A 23,365-nucleotide genomic window follows, 5' to 3' on the forward strand; every position below is an offset into this window, starting at 1 on the left:
TCTTGGCTAGATACATCTCTGATTAAAATATTTTATTTGTTCAAGAATGCGCTTTATGTTTTCGGAAGGAAAAACTGCTTGAAAACAAGCTGTTTTACGCTAAAAATGCAAAAATGGCGGGAAAAGGTTGTCTTTACAATATCATATATCTAAATTGTAAGCAGTTGAACCAAAATGAATATTATGTAAACACATCACATACATATCTGTACTAAGAAAACACAGAATGATGGTTAAATGATGATGTTCATTTTAGGGGCCATTTTAGGCCCTTATCATATATAGTCCTTTATCGAAATTCTGTACAGCGGTTAAAGGGGAGTTGCGCTTACAAGAAAAACAAAACAAAACAAGAAAACAAAACAAAACAGGACTGACGGACCGATGGACGGGTAAAAAAACATTATACGCCTTGCAAATTCGTTGCTTGGGGTATAATAAAACTCCTATAGAGCAAATACCTATGTTATTTTTTCAAAAGAAATTAAAACAAAATCGAGTTTTAAAAAAGATGCATATTTTTATAATTGAATCGATCATTTTTTTTTTTGTTCAATTAATTCTTGTTTGACATTCTTTTATCAAACGGCAATATTATATATGCTTATATAAACATAAGGATTTATATCCAACCCTTTATTTTAGATTTTAAAAAACCGTTAAAGATGTTAAAACATCGGGCTCAACATTCCATTTATATGACGTAACAATTATTGATTGTGACGTCACAATAAGGTTGCTGGTTGCTGGTCTATTGTTTGTAGTTCACGTAATTATTTTAGAACTATGGGCTTCTAAAGCAACTAGAATAGAGTAATTAATTGTAACTGTTCAGGATAGATCGATGGATGCTATTGTTCCGGACGGATTTTCCAGTAGTTACAATCGGAAATCCAAAAAATATAAGCGTGATGCCATTCAGGCTCAGCTAGCCAAAGAACACAAACTGATCGACAAGGGAGAGCATGTGTCCGCCCGTGAAATGGGGTTGGTGTTTGAAAAGCTTTAAACGACGTTATACATTCTTTATTTTTTTTCATGCTTAAAATGAATAGTTTTATGGTATCAGAATATTTTGATGATGGGTCAGTTCACAAAAAACTTGAATTTAATGTTACTCCAAGTCCAACAACACATGGAATATTGTATATGTTTTGTGATAAAATCTTTTTTCTTCAGAAAAGACCAGGAGAGGGTTAGAAAATGTCTGGAGAAATTGGAGCACGATAGAATCAAATTTTGCAAAGACTACCAGCCCAGTCGAGGCGTATGTACATGTATATTATCGAAATATTTAAAAAAGAATTATAAAAAATGAATCTATGAATACTTTAATAAATACATCTTGAATATTGCAATAAAAATACCTACAGGTAATTTGGTGATCAATAAAACGTACTAGTTTAACTTTTTAGAGGACTCCTCTGCAATTACATAATTATTTCCTATCTCTTTTAGAGTTCCCCATTTCCAAACACGGATGAGAGGGACAGATCCCATAGGTACTTATTATTGAGTTCTTAGTTTTCCTTTACTATATGAACTACGCAAAGATAACAAAACACAGAAAGTTACTTCTTTTATACTAAAATGGCCAACAGTGTTGCTTTACTCTAAATATTAACAAAAAGAGCAATGATGATTCATGAAAAAACAATCCCAATTTTATTTTGTTTATGGAATAACCCCAAATTACCCGTAACGTTCATAAGAAGAGCAATGATGATTGAAAGGAAAGTTATATAGTGAGGTTGCCATTAACGAATCGTCTCCATTACCGAATCACTTTCAGATAAACAATTCTGTATTTTTCTATTAAAGGTTCAATACTTAACTTAACATATCCTGTCATGTAGAGTTATTCTTGTTTTAATTATTTATCATGAAATTATTAAATTTTATCGTGTTTTATGTCGTAATTTCTAAACAAACATGAACAAGCTTTTTGAAGACGCAGACAAAAAGCATGCGTGCAGCCGGCTACTTTCACTTTTCGGTTGAGCTCTGATGTGAACGGCTCATTGTATGTAAGCATATTTAGTATAGATGTTTAATAAATTTATCTGTCTACAAGCACTGAAAGCGTCAAACAATTTCTTAATCAGAGAATAATTATATTGGCTATAATGTTGTGGGTAGTCAGGGTTCCAATAACGATTCACCGAGATGCGGGGATCATGGAGGGATCATGACAAAATTAATTGATACCGCTACGATTATTTGCACATCTGCTTCAATAAAAAATCCAGAAACAACAATATAAGATTTTAAAAACACATCTCATTCCCATTTTCTAGAACATTTCTCCATTCGATTATGATTTCAACCATATTGTGGTCTCCCCAATTCCCTGTATAAATACGGATATTTATTGATTTAAAAACCCATGCCTTACAAATTAAAGTTATTCGTATTCGATGACATTTAGTAGTTTATTTCCCAAAAATATAATTTTCCTTGAACATGGATCCAGTTTGCAGATTCACATATACATTTTTAATTTTGTTTTAAAAATATTTCATAAGTACAAACGATCGCTGAATCCATACATGTACAGGTCATGGAAAATATTTGTTTTCCTTGAACACCTATCCAGCTTGCACATTCAGTCATTCACTATACATTTCTAGATTTGTTTTAAAATATTTCATAGTAAAAATGATCGCCGATTCAAAACGTCTGTCTTCTTGGAACTTGTTCTTCCATTTCTATCGATGGAAGTTTTTTGTTTTTTGTTTTTGTTTTTGGTTTTTTTTGCTGGATGTCAATACTGAGTCCTGTTTTTGTTTTGTTTGTTTTTTTTTTTTTGATTGCTTAACTATACAATCACTAAACACGTTTCTAGGCAATTTTGTGTATTTTATTTTGTTTACTTTAAAATCGCCCTAGGATTTGCTTCTAGATCTTTTAAAACCTTTTTTATAATTATAGTTACCGTTGTGTATTCAAACATCAACTTTTCTAACGTACGTGCTAAAAAATCTTTAAAAAATTCGGAATGGCTAAATTTTTTTGAATAAATAAAAAACCAAAAAACAATGCAGAAATTTTAATTCATATTTTTCTTTTTTTTTTTTTTAAATTCTTTATTCGATGAGTTATTTTCCTCGTGATAATCTTCAAGTTTCTGTATGTTTATTTTTTTTTTTAAGTGTCGTTGTGCCGCACGAAAAATCTATGATGTAGTACATAAATATATGTTATAAAAATCCAATCTGATACAGTATTTAATTAATATCGACACATAATTTCAATGCAAATAACGTAAACCCGTTGCGACACAAACTTCATCTTTTGTGAGTTCTATGAACTGAATAACGTCACTTGTCAATGCAATTTTGGGAAAACCCTCATGTGTCGGTTTTTTCTCGATCCATTTACATGTAGGCTATATTTCTTTGTAATTTCATGAAAAGATGTGCATATACATGTATCTCATAAAATTAACAATATTGATGACTTACAATAATGACTAAAAACTAAATGATTTTTAATAAATTGGTGGATCAAAGTTTACAAATCATGCAGTCATTTTTTTTTCCATTAAATTCATTGTTATTTTATCATGAATTGTCGGGTTAAACAGAATGAACACTTCACTCAAAATGAAAAAAATTATTAGCTCTTCCATTTTTCTTATTCATGCTTTAAAGCATATTAAAACTTTAAAAAATATTTCGACACTGTCCCTAACAAAAAATAATCAGCTGTATATCAAGTGATTCGGTAATGGAGAAAATGATCCGCTAAAGGAGAAAACATCGTTCATCAAAGTACAGCGATAATTTTTGTTTAATCATTGGTTGTTGGGAAAGAAATATATGATGTTATGAGTCAAGTATGATACAATAAAACAATGTTGTATTATGAATTTAACTCGAGCTATCTGAAACGGTGATTACACCAAACACGAAGAAAAGTACGTCATAGGCTGTCCAAGGACCCCCAGATGCGCTAATGGCGATGTTGCGATGTTTACCGCTTAGCCTCGCCGTCTATGAGATTGAACAACCCGATATATTTCTGTAGTCAGTAACAAACCTAATAATTGATAATATTACATGTACGTATCATCATATTATCTCTGGATAACAACATTTCATAGGAAGTATGATTTTTCGGAAAAATAAATCGGTGTGCATTATATCTAGAGAGTGTATACAAAAGATGCAAGTGAAGAATTCGATATACGAACATACATGTAAGTATGGCGTCCTGAATGTCGATTCAATAGGGTCTCACTTGTGAAGTTGGTCAATCAAAATTATCCGGAGAGCTATCAAAAATGAACTGTTTACCATAAAGCAACTACTTTATTTTTTTTTATTACGCTTTTAAACGATGGATAACCTCGCTACAAAATCGTTTGATATTTAAAAAATATTTGTATAGCTACATACATTTTTGTACAAAAAAATTCTTTGCAAGTAGTTTGATTCTTATTCATTCAGGAAAATAAACATCCTCTTTCAAAATTCTTAGAATTCAGAAGCAATGGAGCAACATGGCGCCTTACAGCTCAGAACCCCATGTCGCTTAAAATATATTCACCCCCATCGAAAAATTTCTTGATTAGTCTCATTTCTAGAAAGATTACTCATTCATCTTATATTTTCCAGCTTTAATTACATTTCAAATAATTTTAGAGGTAAACGACAATAGGCATTTCTTTTTGTAGTAAAAGGTATCCCTTGTCGTGAAATACCATGGGAGTTATATTATGGAAACTAGCACATACGTCACACCGGCAACGATTTTTACATACATGCACCTCTTTTTGTTTAGTCCAATTTCAATCATACCTCAATATTTTTTCTAAAAATAATATTTTCCATTCAAAGACAATAGTGTCGTTCATTAAAAGCTTTTTATAACAGTTTATTGAATATAATGTTTATTTTGGTCCATTCCGGCGATTACGGCATGCCTTTCCGCAGCAACCATTTGCCATTTAAGTTTTTTACATTTATCAATTTGTATCATGTCAGATGTACTATTTCCAAGCGTGAAGAAACAAATGCAAAAATGACGGAAAATGTGCAAAGCTGAAGGTTAAATTAACTAAACAGTGTTTATGCCCGATTTACACGATCAGAATTACACACACGCACCAATACGATTCCACATTCGGACTTACAAGTTTACATGTCTGGATTTTTTAACACGATTACCCTCAATAACTTGCTGCCGTCAGATTAGAAAAGAGGAAAACACGCTGAAATCACGACAATATAACAAATCTAAAATTGTCCGGAGTAAAGCAGAATAATAAACCCCATAGAATTATGACAGGGGGGTCTTTTTTCGACGTAGAATAATGACCCTTTTTTCCCGAGGAGTAAGTGTCATTTTTATCAAAATGAGCACACTCTACGTGAAGAAAAGTCACTTCCGTTGAATAATGACCCTCTTATGAATTTGAATTTTCTAGTATAGTTTTAGATACATGTATTTGTGAAATAGTCTTTACAATACTGTTATTTTTTATTGCAGTAAACTTCAAGTAACAGAAATTATAATTCATATTGAAATAAACTTAAAGTGACAGAAGGTATAAGTTCTCATCCTAACGAGTTACATGTATCTCATTATTACGAGTGAAAACATTAAAATTATCTCGAGATACAAGTCACTTTATAACGAAATTCTGTTTACTGGCGATGAAAGAATATAGACCCTATATTGTTCATGAATTATATGTGCATTTATTGACTTTTACAACTTTCGACTACTACTAGCTACTAGGTATGCAAGTGCAGCATCCAGAATTAATGATTAAACAAAAATCATATAAAGTTTACTCCTTTGTTAGGAATTATTATTCGAATAATCAATGTATCAAATCTTAAGGTGGTATGGGACATCTCCATGTTGTGACGTATTGTTTATCGAAATAAACAATAATATGAAGTGTAATTATATAAGTAGTTTCTTTCTCAAAACGGTCACCTAAAGGTGTAGTGCAGTGGGTTAGAGGGTTTACCTAGAATCTGCAAGTCATGAGTTTGAATCCCGCTAGAGGTTTTACATTTTGTACCTCTCCAAAAAATTTTAAAAGCTATTTTTTTTTATAAATATTGTAATTTAAAATTCTAAACCGGTGAAAGTATTCTAATTATAATGTACTTTAATCCACATTATTATCGACAGATGTCCCATACCACCTTAAGCTCTAAAATACCTTGTTTGCACTCAAAACGTTTTTTTTTTTATTTCACTCTAGAAATTCATAAAATGCACAATAAAAATTATTGAAAGTCAATACTGGTCTCTATTTTGTGAAATCAAATTTCAAAAAGATTCTTTATCTATCCATCAAGTAAAATATTGATGTGGAACCTGGACTCAAAATATTAGGAGGGCTCGATGGTCTTGGTCATTTTTAGACTATTTAAATCTCTTAAGAAAAAGAGCTCTGTATAAAGAGATAGGAAAATGATCAATTTTAAAGTTTAATTATCCACAGATTATTATGTACTAACAAAATACTACACATGTGTTAAATTAAAAATTCCCCACTATGTTCAATATATTTTTTAGAACCAGAAACGATTAACCTATCTTTTATTGTCCATCTATTTCTCAGATATGGTTGTTAATGTTGGATTGGATTTTTAGAAAGACTGCTGAAAAAATTGTATTCGATACCAAAACTGTTATTTTGAAAATACATGTACACAATTAAAATAAGTTGTTAACGGCAACTATTCGTGGTCTTTGACAAAAATGAAATTCTATATCAAAAAGGGCCAAAATTCCCTGAAAAAAAAAATGGAATATATACATTGTGTCCTAAATACCTACACAGAACTATATATGATAAGAGTTAAATTTGGCCCCCATAATTCGCCATTTTTTAAGTGTTTTGGGTACAATAAAATGTTAACTTATTTTTTAGAAGAGTTGATATTAAATATATTTTTCATCTATTTATTTGATTTATTTGCACACACTGGCAGTATATGACGTCAGAAGTGACGCCATTTCTATAATTCAGTCAAAATCAGCCACAAATTGACATTTTTCTTATCTATTTACGAATGGGAAATAAAGAACGCATGCTTGAACAAGGAATTTTTTTTGTCACTTATTAGTCTTGGCTAGATACATCTCTGATTAAAATATTTTATTTGTTCAAGAATGCGCTTTATGTTTTCGGAAGGAAAAACTGCTTGAAAACAAGCTGTTTTACGCTAAAAATGCAAAAATGGCGGGAAAAGGTTGTCTTTACAATATCATATATCTAAATTGTAAGCAGTTGAACCAAAATGAATATTATGTAAACACATCACATACATATCTGTACTAAGAAAACACAGAATGATGGTTAAATGATGATGTTCATTTTAGGGGCCATTTTAGGCCCTTATCATATATAGTCCTTTATCGAAATTCTGTACAGCGGTTAAAGGGGAGTTGCGCTTACAAGAAAAACAAAACAAAACAAGAAAACAAAACAAAACAGGACTGACGGACCGATGGACGGGTAAAAAAACATTATACGCCTTGCAAATTCGTTGCTTGGGGTATAATAAAACTCCTATAGAGCAAATACCTATGTTATTTTTTCAAAAGAAATTAAAACAAAATCGAGTTTTAAAAAAGATGCATATTTTTATAATTGAATCGATCATTTTTTTTTTTTGTTCAATTAATTCTTGTTTGACATTCTTTTATCAAACGGCAATATTATATATGCTTATATAAACATAAGGATTTATATCCAACCCTTTATTTTAGATTTTAAAAAACCGTTAAAGATGTTAAAACATCGGGCTCAACATTCCATTTATATGACGTAACAATTATTGATTGTGACGTCACAATAAGGTTGCTGGTTGCTGGTCTATTGTTTGTAGTTCACGTAATTATTTTAGAACTATGGGCTTCTAAAGCAACTAGAATAGAGTAATTAATTGTAACTGTTCAGGATAGATCGATGGATGCTATTGTTCCGGACGGATTTTCCAGTAGTTACAATCGGAAATCCAAAAAATATAAGCGTGATGCCATTCAGGCTCAGCTAGCCAAAGAACACAAACTGATCGACAAGGGAGAGCATGTGTCCGCCCGTGAAATGGGGTTGGTGTTTGAAAAGCTTTAAACGACGTTATACATTCTTTATTTTTTTTCATGCTTAAAATGAATAGTTTTATGGTATCAGAATATTTTGATGATGGGTCAGTTCACAAAAAACTTGAATTTAATGTTACTCCAAGTCCAACAACACATGGAATATTGTATATGTTTTGTGATAAAATCTTTTTTCTTCAGAAAAGACCAGGAGAGGGTTAGAAAATGTCTGGAGAAATTGGAGCACGATAGAATCAAATTTTGCAAAGACTACCAGCCCAGTCGAGGCGTATGTACATGTATATTATCGAAATATTTAAAAAAGAATTATAAAAAATGAATCTATGAATACTTTAATAAATACATCTTGAATATTGCAATAAAAATACCTACAGGTAATTTGGTGATCAATAAAACGTACTAGTTTAACTTTTTAGAGGACTCCTCTGCAATTACATAATTATTTCCTATCTCTTTTAGAGTTCCCCATTTCCAAACACGGATGAGAGGGACAGATCCCATAGGTACTTATTATTGAGTTCTTAGTTTTCCTTTACTATATGAACTACGCAAAGATAACAAAACACAGAAAGTTACTTCTTTTATACTAAAATGGCCAACAGTGTTGCTTTACTCTAAATATTAACAAAAAGAGCAATGATGATTCATGAAAAAACAATCCCAATTTTATTTTGTTTATGGAATAACCCCAAATTACCCGTAACGTTCATAAGAAGAGCAATGATGATTGAAAGGAAAGTTATATAGTGAGGTTGCCATTAACGAATCGTCTCCATTACCGAATCACTTTCAGATAAACAATTCTGTATTTTTCTATTAAAGGTTCAATACTTAACTTAACATATCCTGTCATGTAGAGTTATTCTTGTTTTAATTATTTATCATGAAATTATTAAATTTTATCGTGTTTTATGTCGTAATTTCTAAACAAACATGAACAAGCTTTTTGAAGACGCAGACAAAAAGCATGCGTGCAGCCGGCTACTTTCACTTTTCGGTTGAGCTCTGATGTGAACGGCTCATTGTATGTAAGCATATTTAGTATAGATGTTTAATAAATTTATCTGTCTACAAGCACTGAAAGCGTCAAACAATTTCTTAATCAGAGAATAATTATATTGGCTATAATGTTGTGGGTAGTCAGGGTTCCAATAACGATTCACCGAGATGCGGGGATCATGGAGGGATCATGACAAAATTAATTGATACCGCTACGATTATTTGCACATCTGCTTCAATAAAAAATCCAGAAACAACAATATAAGATTTTAAAAACACATCTCATTCCCATTTTCTAGAACATTTCTCCATTCGATTATGATTTCAACCATATTGTGGTCTCCCCAATTCCCTGTATAAATACGGATATTTATTGATTTAAAAACCCATGCCTTACAAATTAAAGTTATTCGTATTCGATGACATTTAGTAGTTTATTTCCCAAAAATATAATTTTCCTTGAACATGGATCCAGTTTGCAGATTCACATATACATTTTTAATTTTGTTTTAAAAATATTTCATAAGTACAAACGATCGCTGAATCCATACATGTACAGGTCATGGAAAATATTTGTTTTCCTTGAACACCTATCCAGCTTGCACATTCAGTCATTCACTATACATTTCTAGATTTGTTTTAAAATATTTCATAGTAAAAATGATCGCCGATTCAAAACGTCTGTCTTCTTGGAACTTGTTCTTCCATTTCTATCGATGGAAGTTTTTTGTTTTTTGTTTTTGTTTTTGGTTTTTTTTGCTGGATGTCAATACTGAGTCCTGTTTTTGTTTTGTTTGTTTTTTTTTTTTTGATTGCTTAACTATACAATCACTAAACACGTTTCTAGGCAATTTTGTGTATTTTATTTTGTTTACTTTAAAATCGCCCTAGGATTTGCTTCTAGATCTTTTAAAACCTTTTTTATAATTATAGTTACCGTTGTGTATTCAAACATCAACTTTTCTAACGTACGTGCTAAAAAATCTTTAAAAAATTCGGAATGGCTAAATTTTTTTGAATAAATAAAAAACCAAAAAACAATGCAGAAATTTTAATTCATATTTTTCTTTTTTTTTTTTTTAAATTCTTTATTCGATGAGTTATTTTCCTCGTGATAATCTTCAAGTTTCTGTATGTTTATTTTTTTTTTTAAGTGTCGTTGTGCCGCACGAAAAATCTATGATGTAGTACATAAATATATGTTATAAAAATCCAATCTGATACAGTATTTAATTAATATCGACACATAATTTCAATGCAAATAACGTAAACCCGTTGCGACACAAACTTCATCTTTTGTGAGTTCTATGAACTGAATAACGTCACTTGTCAATGCAATTTTGGGAAAACCCTCATGTGTCGGTTTTTTCTCGATCCATTTACATGTAGGCTATATTTCTTTGTAATTTCATGAAAAGATGTGCATATACATGTATCTCATAAAATTAACAATATTGATGACTTACAATAATGACTAAAAACTAAATGATTTTTAATAAATTGGTGGATCAAAGTTTACAAATCATGCAGTCATTTTTTTTTCCATTAAATTCATTGTTATTTTATCATGAATTGTCGGGTTAAACAGAATGAACACTTCACTCAAAATGAAAAAAATTATTAGCTCTTCCATTTTTCTTATTCATGCTTTAAAGCATATTAAAACTTTAAAAAATATTTCGACACTGTCCCTAACAAAAAATAATCAGCTGTATATCAAGTGATTCGGTAATGGAGAAAATGATCCGCTAAAGGAGAAAACATCGTTCATCAAAGTACAGCGATAATTTTTGTTTAATCATTGGTTGTTGGGAAAGAAATATATGATGTTATGAGTCAAGTATGATACAATAAAACAATGTTGTATTATGAATTTAACTCGAGCTTGAATACGTACAATCAACATGCGCGGATCTAGAGGGGGGTCGGGGGAAATGGAAAATGAAAATTTATTAAATTTACATAGTAAAATTATCGCGAAAATATGCCTCGGACCCCCCCCCCCCCGGCAAACACAATTATCCTTCGGACCCCCCCTGGAAAAATTTTCTGGATCCGCGCATGATCAACGCAAATTTACTTAGTGATTCGTTAAAGGCGACCTCACTGTACATGTATTTTATATTGTTTAAGAAATCACTCCATATTACCACAGTGTCCATAACAAGAGTAATGACACTTCAAAGGAAAAACAAACTTAAGATTCATGTTTATGAAGTAAAATTTCGTGAAAAAAAAACCCAAAGGATATGGCTGATAGTTGTAAAAAAATCTTTTCTAAATCCTGGCACCAACTACAATAACACCTTTTGAACGACAATAAAAGTTTACGTTATGTCTTGTTTCTGCAAAAGTACTGTAGGAATTAGCTTAAAAATCTGCTCTACGTTTTAGTCCATTTGTTAAGAATAGCCATACACCCAACCAACAACTTTATTCTCCGTGTTTTAGAAGATTTTTTTTTCTAAAAGATTGCATTTTCGAACGACCCTGAATGACAGTTCTGGTCTGATAACAAATTCATACAGATTATAAACGTCTTTTAACAATTACATCATTCTGACATTACAGTCGCGGCAGCTTCCGACCCCTAAGCGGATATGACGTTAAAAGTCAATCCCGCAGCCGTCGTCAGCTACAGGAAGCTGGTGCTACCTCCTTGGATCTCAAGCGGCCCACATCACGTAGATCCCTTGATCAGGGTAAGATGTTTCCCCCACATGAGATAACATTTTTTCCTAACAAATAATGGGGTCTTTTATGATTTTTTTTTTCGATGAAATATAGGATTTTTTTGGAAAGCACAGAATATCACCTCATGCACAATAACATTATTATTCCATTGTTATTTATTTTATTTTTCGCTGAAATCTTATGATAAGATTGTATTATAGAAAAGTATCTAAAGAGGTTAAAAACTAAGGACTAAACCCTACAATTTTCAGTACTGATTCTAACTTAGAATATAAAGCTCATTTTCATAAGCAATTATATACAGTCTTAATTAAGCAATATGAGCTGCAATTTTCATGTTGAATTTTTTTTTATGACATTTATGACATTTTTTTTTTAATTTTTGTAAGCCTTAAATTTTTTTGTGGGAAAAGCCTTTAAGGAGCCTTAATTGAAGTAAAATTGAATCATTGTTGTCCTGTACAAAATTGAACTGCTATATATAAATTCCTTTGAAGGGAAATCTTTCTCCTGACAAAAATTAATGATTTTTTTTTCAAATCTTATTTATCATAAAAGTCTAAGTTACATGCAGAATTAGCATACGCGCAGGTTTTTGCAACAGTACAATATCCTAAACAATACAGTTCATATTGCTTTTACAATTGAGGTAAATGTAATAATTAACACTTTAACAACAACAACAAGAAGTTGTCGCTGGATGTCGTGTAGATTACATTATTGCAATATCAGCAAACATACTTATAATGGATTCGTTGTTCATTCCAAAATAGTTACAGCGAACTCGCTTAAAAGAAATTTGTGAACTATTTATTGGAAACAGGCGTGTTTAACTGTAGTGTGAAAGTTACAATTACAAAGAATAGTATCAGTACGCATAGTTCTTCTAACCGTAAGATATGGGTAATAAGTACCAATAAATGTATTTTACATGAATAGAATGGAAAACAACTGGTTGGAACAAGCTCTGTTTTTCCTTCGTTGATTATTTTCCTCCATCAAGTTTAAAGAATAAAGAATCCACAAATCCATCAGTTTGTTTGCGTCATATAAGAATATTCGTCGGAAGTATTATTGGTCAATATCTAATTCATAATGCAACTTATACAAATATATACCCATTTCGTATTTTCCCCCTGAAAATAAATATACCCGGTAGAAATTTTGAAGAAGCACCTCCCCATCTTTGTAGCCAATACTTTCCTATCCACTCGGCTCCTTAACAAGAGCGCACCTTAGAAAATGGGCGGGTTGGATCGTAAAATCCTAGTGGTATTTTCTTGGAATCGCGCGTCCAAAATACGAAAGCTCCTAAAAAAGTGAACAATGTGCACGTACCTTAATAAAACAGTCAGGCTCTGAACAAAATTATTATTCAAATTTCGACAAAATACATAAACTGTATTTTGATAAATCCATGTAAAGCAAAAAGAAACTGTGAAATTTAACGCAGAATAATTCTGGTGAAGATAATGGACTACTTTGATGTGAGTCGCACCTTAATCTACCTAACAGTACTATAGTATTGAATATATTTATACCATTAACAAATCTTATAGGCAGGGTATATTCGGCATCAAAGATGCCTAAGTAGTATTTACACATGGTAGCATGAACGTATCATTTCAGGCAAGATTTCTGCAGACTCCGGTCATGACCACCCCCAGGGCCGTCAACGTAGTCACTCCCTGTCCCTGCCCAGTCCAGGTACGGTTGTCATGGGAACGCAATCATTTCACTAGCATAACGTTCCATGTTACGTTTTGTAATTATAATTTACCGGAAATACATGTATATAACATTTCATGAACATTCTTTTTCGAGGAGTGGGATAGGGTTAAAATATTCATTATATAGTGCAGAAAACCGTAACTGTTTGTTTCTTTGTGTTTTTTTTTTAAACTTTAATACTTTGACTGTTAGATTTGTTTTTGATTTTATTATAGACAAGAAAAAATCGCATGGGCTAAAAGGTGCAACGTCTGCTGCGGATAAAAGTGAGTTTGTTGTCAAAATCAAATAACTTTTCTATCCTCAAATGGTTCGCTAAATATACATGTACATCTGCATGAAAAAGTATAGAAATCTATAAAATTAGCTTAATTTATTTTTAATCTGTCCTTAAGGATTCATCACTAAATTAGTGTATCATCACTTTTTATGACTCATAACATCACGATACTGATCTTAAAAAAACACAACTCGAAGGCTGGATTCGTGATCTTTGCCATTTTTTAAAAAGACTTTATTGATCTTCTTGAGAAGAAGGGTTTTCTATAGCAGATATTTATATTTCAAAGCTATAATATATGGAGGTTTAATTAAAAGTATATAGCTTAAAATTTGTTCTAGATATTAAAGGTAGCTCTGAACACATAGCCTCCTTAAAGTTTGTACCTCCATCGACATTTAAGAATATTGTATACTGGTATTCGTCGCGTTAACAATTATCAAAATTGTTAAGTTTATTTGAACCTTGGAAACTTGTCATTTTTATTAATGCGCTTTTGTATATGATTTAGCACAGGAAGAGTTAACAAAGTATTTGAATTAGTGATTTATTAATTTTTTTTTATTCAACTTTTATTTAAATTCACTAGCATCTCGATTCTTAACGACAAAATTCGGCAATGCATTTAAAGATTATAAGTAAATGTATGTCCATGAGTACAAATATATGAACTACATGTAGTACATGCATGTGTAGAATTGACGTTAATTTCTCTGCTAATATTGACATACAGGACTGCCAGATACCCCCATTCCTTCCATTGTTCTGACAGAGGAGGACTGCAAGCAATCCAGTATCCTCTTCCTGTCCCCCACCGCTAAGCCGAACGCTGGTATTTTGAATAACAAGCAAGCACCAGAGAAAGTGGGCGCTAACAAAGAAAATCGGGTACCACCAAATCAGGACAACCACCCGTCCCGTAGTGGCTACCGAGAACACAATCCTTCTCCTCGAGAGAATCCGAAGCACGATTCTCAGTCACGTGATCATCATGGTACTAAAGACCATCACGTAAGTTCCCAAGGTGCACACGGAAAGCGTGCACACCAAGAGGATCAGCAACACGGAGCCCGAGCAAAGCACGGTCATGATCACGCTGGGTCATATGATCATCATCCCCATGGTTCCCGCCCTATCCCACGTGATCATCATGATTCTCAAAGCATTCTTCCGTCTCATCGTGATTCAAGGCATGGTGAGCATCACGCTGACCACCACTCACATTTGCACAGAGAAAGTAGACGACAGAGTCACATTCTAGAGAACCGACGATTTTCCATGGTGGGCCATAACCGGAAACTTGCTCAAGAGAATAACATGGAGGAGGCGCAGAATCTGTACGAGCTGGCGATCCGATCGGTGGCGGACGCTCACAAACATTCCCCGCCGACTATTCACGGAAGACGGGGATCGGTATCCGGCGAGAGGCGCGGGTCACTGCACGGGGAAAGGAGGGGATCCGTGTCCCTGGAGAAGGTAATTATAAGAAAAAGATAGGAGTATTTAAAACTACCCCACCCAAAATCTAGACTCGAAACGAATATCTTCCAACGTAAGCAGAAGGTCGCCTGGCTCATTTTCGTGATTGATCGCTTAAATTCCCGATATAGCGTGAAATATTCATGATAATATGCGTAACTTTCGCAAAGAAAAACAAAAAACTTTACAAATAAACTTTGATTAACGAATTCTTTAATTAATATTGTTTAAACAAATAGTAAAGTAAATTCTGTTATCTCGTTTTTCTACATGCACTTTTAAAGTACTTTTGAATCTATATTAAAGAAAAAAAAAGCCTAAATTAAAGCGGCCTATTTTATACACAAAACATACATAGCAAACAAACAAGTAAAGTTAATACATAAAAGTAATTAAAAACAAAATATAGTGACACATGAAATTATTTATAATATACGATCCACTTTTTTGAATGGGTGTCACCATAGCTCTCCGATAGTTCATCCAATTTTTTTTCAGACCCTATGCAACTATAAGCTCCTGGATATAACATGGTTATCCGTATACTCGCTAATACCTAAATCACGATATTCGGTTAAAAACAGTTTATTGTACATTTCATTAGATATAAATGGAATCAAATTATTCATAAAGGTTACATTTAAAAAGGATATATTACTGATTTTTCCACCGCTATACATGAAGACTAGAGTGAATATGTTTTATTTGCATCGGAGATTGTTCAAACTAAACATTTTCATATATATCCCTGTAATAAATGCTCATTTTTTATACAAAAAACGTATATTTTTTCACCTCTGTAATTTTAATACACATGTATGTATATCGTCAACGATTCCGTATATTTACCGTTGTAGCCCTCTCCATTGGCGCTTCCCGAGCACATGCCTAATCTGAGTATGCTAGACAGTTCAGCGATGGAGGATCTCGAGGAACTTCTGCGGGAAGTGCAGATTTACAGGGACAGGTATAGACCTTTATCTTAGACCGTTCTACGGTCAAAAACTCATTAATAGTACTCTTGCTGCTGCCAAAAATAGTCTTGGGATATTTAAGTTACATGTGCGGAACCAGAAAACGGGTTTTTTTTTATTATTTCTGAACTTAACTATGTGTATATATGTTTTAGTGAAGTTCTACCCTCTCGATTCGCGAGTGCATATAATACCAAGTATAAAGAAAACACAATGATTTTATTTTCGATGTTTACCAAACATCTTTCTTTAATAGTTTAATGTTTCTTTAATGGTGACAACTTATTTTGATATGTCCAGGAAAATTGCCGAAGAAGAACAAGGCTTTTGTTATATGCAAAGTCGTCATCAGAGAAGGCGACTCGAGCATATAGAGTCCATATTGGAGAAACTCAGCAGACATTCCACCACTAAATTTGATCCAAAGGAAATGTTGGCATGTGGCTACCTACGACTGTCCAAATACAACGTCGAAACGCTCGAGAATATGATAAGGGAGTCTGGTCAAGATCCGGGCATTCACGCGCATTCTGACGTCACTAATTACGATCTCTGGGCCGACATCAGACGCGAGAAAGAACTTGAAAAAGCTTCTGCTGATGTCACCTCATCATCTCCAACAAAGAAAATCAAGGGCTGATTTTGGAGAATTGAAATGAATATTTCCTATCTACGTGGACCAATTCATACCTTAAATTTGCAGATCAGTGCCGTAAATGATAAAGATTCATAAAGGGTCAAGATAAGCCATTGATTTATTTGTCTATGACCATTATTTTTGTTCAATTTACCAAATTTTATTTTACTATTTTTTCTGTTGTTGGTTTTAACAAATTTATATTAATTCATTGGTGTATTGAAACTGCATACACGAAATCCTGGACTTTAAAAAAAAATAAAATTGATCCAGGCAATCCAAGAAATTATTATAATCTTTGATAAGTGGCAAAAATGATTTTAAACAAGAAGGAAAAGTCACGTATATCAGTATATATTGAACAATAAAATGGTTTGTTTTTTTTTGGTATGGGAGAATGAATTAACGTAGTCAGCATAACAAAAAAAATTACTCATAAAATTTTAAGAGGTCTTTTTATAAATATATAACAACTACCGAGTATGATTCCCTCTATTTCTTACGGAAACTTATAGTTAATTCATAGCTGCAGGTCTGCAGCTCCCAGTCTGAAAAAATTCGGATAGACGACCTGGGAGCTACAGTGCCTCCCATAGTAAACAACGGCACAAAAAAATTGCACTAGTATTGGACTTGTTAACCCCAATTCCAAACACATTCTGTGGATAAAATTAGTACCATTAAATTATTCATTTAATTCACTGCTGATATCGGTGCTTTACATGCCTCAAACTTTCTCTAAAACACACTGCCGTCGTCCATCAGAATTTTTTTTTAGACCGGGAGCTACATACATGCAGCTAAGTTATTCATAGCTCTATGGAAACAGCCAGACACGCCCCGTTCGTCGATTGGTCGAAACCTACAGCGACATAAGAAAAATCACGGACTGCACGAAATAATCATGACGAAGTCAGATTCAAAGTTTTAGCTGTTTCTTTTAGCTAACGTTCTGATGTACATTAACAGTAATTTAGTGAATTTTACTTACTTTTTACAATCAATTAATTAATTTTTTTAAAAGATGTTAAATATAAACAATGAAATGCTTCCTTTGATGATTCATGCGGGATTTGATTGTAAGGATCTTTACAAAAAATACATAAAACCGGTAAAGTGGATTATGTATTTTTTCTCCAATGTCGCCACCTTCATATTCCGTATGAAACACCAAAGAAGGCATTTTATTGTTTAATAATCATGATTAATAATAGCCAAGAACTTTACATTCGGAAAATCATATCCTTTAAAATATTCTAAATTTAAATATTATTATTGAATACTCTTTGAGAATATTGATAAAATGCTCTTTCTCTTCATTTATCTGTGTGTGTGTTGGAAGTTTATGAAGGTTACTGGCATGAAATATGATTTTCATAGCGATATTTCTAGCCCTAATCAGCAAGAGAAATTCCGTATAAGTGTAACGGCGTCGAAGTACCGGTATTGTAAGTTGCTTGGGTGTTGAGTAGAACTTTTTCAGCAATATTAATGGTTGCAAAACAAGCTTCGGAAACTCTGGCATAACAAATCAGATGTAAGGGAAGCCCTACCGAAAGGTAACCTGAAAGTTGCAGAAATGCTGAAGCTCTATACATGAGTATGTAGTACTAATCTTGTGCTCAGTGACTGGTTGTATGGGGTTGAGGCAGAGTAACATTACACCCAGGTCACAAACAGCAGATGAATTAAGTCATAAGCTCGAACATTAGGTTTCTATGCTCACAATGTCGCTGTATTGTAGTTTTTATCTTTCCAGCGACATCAATGTGATAAGTTGGGTGTCCTTGCTTTTTCTTCGAATAAACACAATAATTGTTGTCTGGGGTTGAGCCTGTGTAAATGTTTCTACTTATATTACATTCAGTTCATAAATAGCACAAAAGTTACAAAGTCACATTGTAGTTCATTTATTTATGGGAGTCCTTTGATTTTGTTTAAAGATTTGAATGATAAATTGGATTCATAATGACTGATCTCCTCCGACAGTCCATAGGTAGTATTTTAAGATAGCTAAGTCTTCATCTTTATTCAATTCAATTTCAAATATGAACCTTTAATGGTTAAACATAGTTTAATCAATATATCATTTTGAATTTAAATCATTTAAACGAAAAATCTTTTTTCAATGTTATATCGCGTATGAAATACAACTAACATTTTGAAATAAACATTTTTAGCAACATTAATATTCTTATACGATATTTAACGTGAATACAAAACGATTTAAACTTTCAAAAAGAAACATTTTACTACATTCAAAAATTTCCCGTCTTAATTGCTCCAGGTTTACAATTTGACAGGGGACTCCGCGACTTTTAGCTAACCTGAACCGAAGGTTCAAGTGAGCTTTTTGATCACCCGTTGTCCGTCGGTGAACTTTTCACATTTTTTTTTGCTTCTTCTCTAAATTCAATGATCCAAAACTTGGCACAAAGCATCCATATGGTAAAGGGATTCTAAATTGTTAAAATAAAGGGCACCCCCCCCCACCCCCGGATTAAGTTTTTCAAGATTCGAGAATTTTGCCTTTTTCTGCTTGTCAAGATATTTTGGATGAGGTTGCCCCCCCCCCGAAACAATTTCAAAAAACAATGATTCATGCCTGCTATGCCTCAATAGGGGTTCAATATTTAACTTTGAAATATATCGGGGAAAATATTAAAAAACCAAAACACAATGTAATATGAAACCATGAGCTGTTGTTCACGTGCGCGATGTGGCCTCTTGTTTTAAGGAAAGGATCAAAGACTTAATTTTATGATGTAATTTCTTTGGAAAACAGCTTTCATCTTTTTTTTATTGTTTAACATCGTATAGCTCAATCGTCTCAACTTCAGCTACAGGTTCAAGATCGATTCAATATGTACATTTCTAGAATTTTTAATAAATGCATTTTGTACCAGCTATTGCAATCTTCTCTTTTAGAGTTTTGAAAGGTCGTGATTTAATTTACAGAAAGTTTGTACTGGGACAGAATTTTCTTTTTTACAGTTTTTCATCATTTTGGGACAGTCCCTTCTGAAAAACTGTCCATTGCAAAATCTATTACAGAAGTGTGTCTAAGAGTTTATTAATTTCAGAAAACTTGTCTATTCCGACACTAAATCGTGCGTTTATTAAATGAAAACACAATTATGTATTATGATGTGAAAGTGGACATAAAATGCGTGGTACTTTAATAAATAAATTTGTGTTTTGTGACAAAAGGAAGAACTGTATAAACATATGGATTTTTTTAAGGGCCAAAATATTTTAATTTAAACGTAAATTATATAAAATGTTTGCTTGAAGGTTGGTTTTCTTGTATTTTTAGAAGTGAATTCACACACTGTGCTACACTTAATTATATCATTGAAATGTAGTACTGGTATCGTTTTTTAGAAATTGTTCGCTTGGTATAATTACATTTTGTACAGCTTTTAGTCAATGTTCCAATTGTAAAACTCGCTAATACATCCCCAAGAAAAAAAATAAACGTTAAGACTTATACATGGCAGGTAAAATTTTGACTCTATCTTTAGAAATTTTATAATTATCTTATGTTTTAAATAAATCAAATTTATTTAACGTGCACAATATACATTATGCAATAAAAAAAAACTAACATTTTTTTCATTAGTATGAAATCAAACTTCCTTTATGTATATCAAACAGGTCTTGACCCTTCAATCATTCACACTGAAGTCTTAATACTTTAGTTATGTACATCGATTTTGAGTCAAGAGAGATTTAATGATGAAGAAAGAATGATATCAACACATTATGATAAGGGACACAGAGCGGGGTGATTAAGCCATGACAACTCGTCATCCGGGTGAAGAGCCCTCTTCAGCGCCCAGCGCGATTGTCGCGTCGTCACTATCGTCAGTTTTCATTGCAACAACAGCATCATAATCTATAGGTAAATAAACGCAAGTTGACCCAGTGATAGCAGTTTCATGTTGTCTTTTGATCGAGATCTCTTGTAGTGACATGGGGCAGATTATTGAAAAATTAACGAGAGAGCGGCCGTCGTTGTGATATAAAAAGGACCCATTAATAAATCGCAGGATTTCAGACCTTTGGAGGAATTACTGAGGAATCATGGATTATAATATCACGGAAAGGTTTATTGATATGAAGAATTCCTCGTTGACGATGGACCAAAACACCACCCTGCAGCCTTTAGGGAATTGGTCTACCACCACCGACAATAGTTCCGAGGAATACTTGTACTACTATTACTACGACACCGTTGTATTGCCGTATAAAGTCGACATTTTCAAGCCATGGCAGAACATCGTACTAGGGTACGTCTATTTCATCCTATCTCTGCTTACAATCATCATCAACTGTCTAGTGTTTGCAGTGTTCATATGGAAGAGGATCCGGACCCCGACGTCTGTTGTTCTTCTGGCGTTGGCGGTCTCCAATACTATCATCTGTGCTACGATCATGCCCTCTGCCTACCACCTGTACATCCAAGGGAACTACTCCCGGTATCTGCCGTACCACTGGTGTGTCGTTCGACACGTACTTTACATTGCTCACCAAATGACGAGAACGTCCTCTAATTGGTTGGTGGCACTTTTGGGAATTCAACGAAGCATCATCGTCATCTTCCCTTTCCAAGCTAAAAGATACTGTTCTATGCGAAACACATGTATCAGTATTGGTGCCATAACACTGGCTGCATTTATAATTTTCATTTTTGAAGCCATTATTATAGACATAACCCCGCTTGAAGTTTTGTCGGAGGACGGGGTTTCCAAACTCCCCGAGAGCTGTCTGCGAGACTTTGCACACTGGTTCAAGGAATCTTCAGACGACCTTGGATCTTCAGTGATTACCAACTATATCGTTACAGGTATATTCTCTCGGCTGTTACCGTGCCTCATTCTTTCTGTAAGTACTTGTGTACTAACCGTCAAACTTCTGTGTAAAGGCAAGACTATAACAGACGGAGCCCAGAATTCCTCCTTCACCGACAAGAAGATACATCGAGCCACCATCATGTTGTTTATAATTCTGTTCTTGTTTCTGGGATCTGAATTACAAGACTGTGCCGCATATTTCATTTACGTGCACGAGATTGCCGTCTACAGCAAGAGAGGGCGCGTTCTCTCTGAGGAAGAGGACAAAGCTTGGGATACTATTGGCGTGGTGGTTTGGCTCCTGGTCTACAATATCAACGCTTGGATTTTCTTTTTCATGAGTAGCCAGTTTAGAGAGGCTTTTTACAAGATGTACACGCCTCATCTACCTTTGCTAAAAGAGAGTAACAATACTGGTACTACGTATCTGAAAAGTGCCAATTCTTCGCCTCGATCTGGAAACCGAAGTCGTGTCAAAACGTCACGTGATGTTAGTCCAGACTCACGCCAATTCCTTACTAGTTAACCACCCCCTCTAAAAAAGAAAAGAAAAAGGTCTGCTAATAATCTATTCTGATGTATATTTGAAGTTGTAATTTTTAATACTGAGAAAAAATATTTCATAACCATATATTCTAGTGAAGTGTTTTTCTATTTGAAAAAAGATAGTCCACGAGTGTTTCGGTGCATCTTCCCAAGTTAATTCAACAACTTCCGAAACGATGAGTAGCCAAATCCTTGTTGAATCATTCAGTAGTATATCTTTTCCTCCTGCTTGCACTCAATTCAAGTCAACTAGGGTCAAACTTCTTTCGGACAAATCAAATTTACTGTCTCACTTATGTGGAAAACTTCATCAAAATTTATCCGTGCGAAATCTGTGTTCTGTTTGTAAAGTACGTGACTACGTGTCCATGTTAGCTGTTTCTAATGTGAAATAAATTTTCAATTGTTTTTTTTTTTTTTTTTCATTTTTACCAATTGTTTTTGTCTTTATTGACTGACTGACGTCCCGATAAAAAAATATTTGCTTACTTGATAAGTTGCGCCCTTTACCAGTTTACCTCCATGCAAGGATCAAGAACATTTTCCCGGGGGGGGGGGGGGGGTGTTGTTCCGACGGTTATTTGAATTTCCCGGGGGAGGGGGTATTTTTGGTAATTTTATAATGTAAATTTAAAGACATTAATGCAAGAGCTGCGGTTCCGCAGCTATTAATGATGATACCAGCATACGACATTGATCACAATGCGAGATATCAAGCGCAATATCTTGACACTTATGGACTGCAATGTAACACTAGGTTTTACTTCCGAGTTAAGGTCACAGTCAGGGGAAGTACTGCATACTTAGTTCTTGTAGTAATACTATTCGCATTGACTGATCACTTTGTAAAATCAACAATATCATAATAATTTTTTTTTAAAAGGAAGGAGCACAAACGATTTAAAACTACGAACTGTTGTTACGAAAATTCAAATCTGCAGATACATGTATAACTCAAAATTTGAACAGTTTAGGTGTCCTGTCAAGATCTTAAAATTTCATGGCAATAGCGGTTTGTCTGTGACTCTTGACTTCTTGATTGAAAGTTAAACACAAACCAAAATAAAAACAATTC

General features: G+C 33.3%; 2 protein-coding genes across 2 annotated transcripts; both read left to right on the forward strand.

Moving 5' to 3' along the window:
* Window positions 1-7,854: 7,854 nt before the first annotated feature.
* Window positions 7,855-17,165, forward strand: LOC128186953 (uncharacterized protein C2orf16-like). The gene is made up of 9 exons (XM_052856939.1): window positions 7,855-8,082; window positions 8,275-8,362; window positions 8,554-8,597; window positions 11,665-11,795; window positions 13,417-13,494; window positions 13,734-13,784; window positions 14,532-15,274; window positions 16,135-16,244; window positions 16,552-17,165. The coding sequence occupies exons 1-9, from the start codon at window positions 7,940-7,942 to the stop codon at window positions 16,889-16,891; spliced, it is 1,728 nt and encodes a 575-aa protein (XP_052712899.1). The 5' UTR covers window positions 7,855-7,939; the 3' UTR covers window positions 16,892-17,165.
* Window positions 17,166-21,028: 3,863 nt separating this feature from the next.
* On the forward strand, window positions 21,029-22,270 carry LOC128187410 (sex peptide receptor-related protein 2-like). Its single transcript, XM_052857856.1, has one exon. The coding sequence runs from the start codon at window positions 21,029-21,031 to the stop codon at window positions 22,268-22,270; it is 1,242 nt and encodes a 413-aa protein (XP_052713816.1).
* The last annotated feature ends 1,095 nt before the right edge of the window (window positions 22,271-23,365 follow it).

The sequence above is a fragment of the Crassostrea angulata genome, chromosome 6, assembly GCF_025612915.1.
Source record: "Crassostrea angulata isolate pt1a10 chromosome 6, ASM2561291v2, whole genome shotgun sequence".
Taxonomy (NCBI): domain Eukaryota; kingdom Metazoa; phylum Mollusca; class Bivalvia; order Ostreida; family Ostreidae; genus Magallana; species Magallana angulata.

Excerpts from the sequence above, each read along its gene's own strand:
- LOC128186953 (XM_052856939.1), top strand. The coding sequence starts at position 7,940 with ATGGATGCTATTGTTCCGGACGGATTTTCCAGTAGTTACAATCGGAAA. Across the intron at positions 11,796-13,416 it reads ACGTAGATCCCTTGATCAGG|GCAAGATTTCTGCAGACTCC; the intron begins GTAAGATGTTTC and ends GTATCATTTCAG. Across the intron at positions 16,245-16,551 it reads GTGCAGATTTACAGGGACAG|GAAAATTGCCGAAGAAGAAC; the intron begins GTATAGACCTTT and ends TGATATGTCCAG.
- LOC128187410 (XM_052857856.1), top strand. The coding sequence starts at position 21,029 with ATGGACCAAAACACCACCCTGCAGCCTTTAGGGAATTGGTCTACCACC.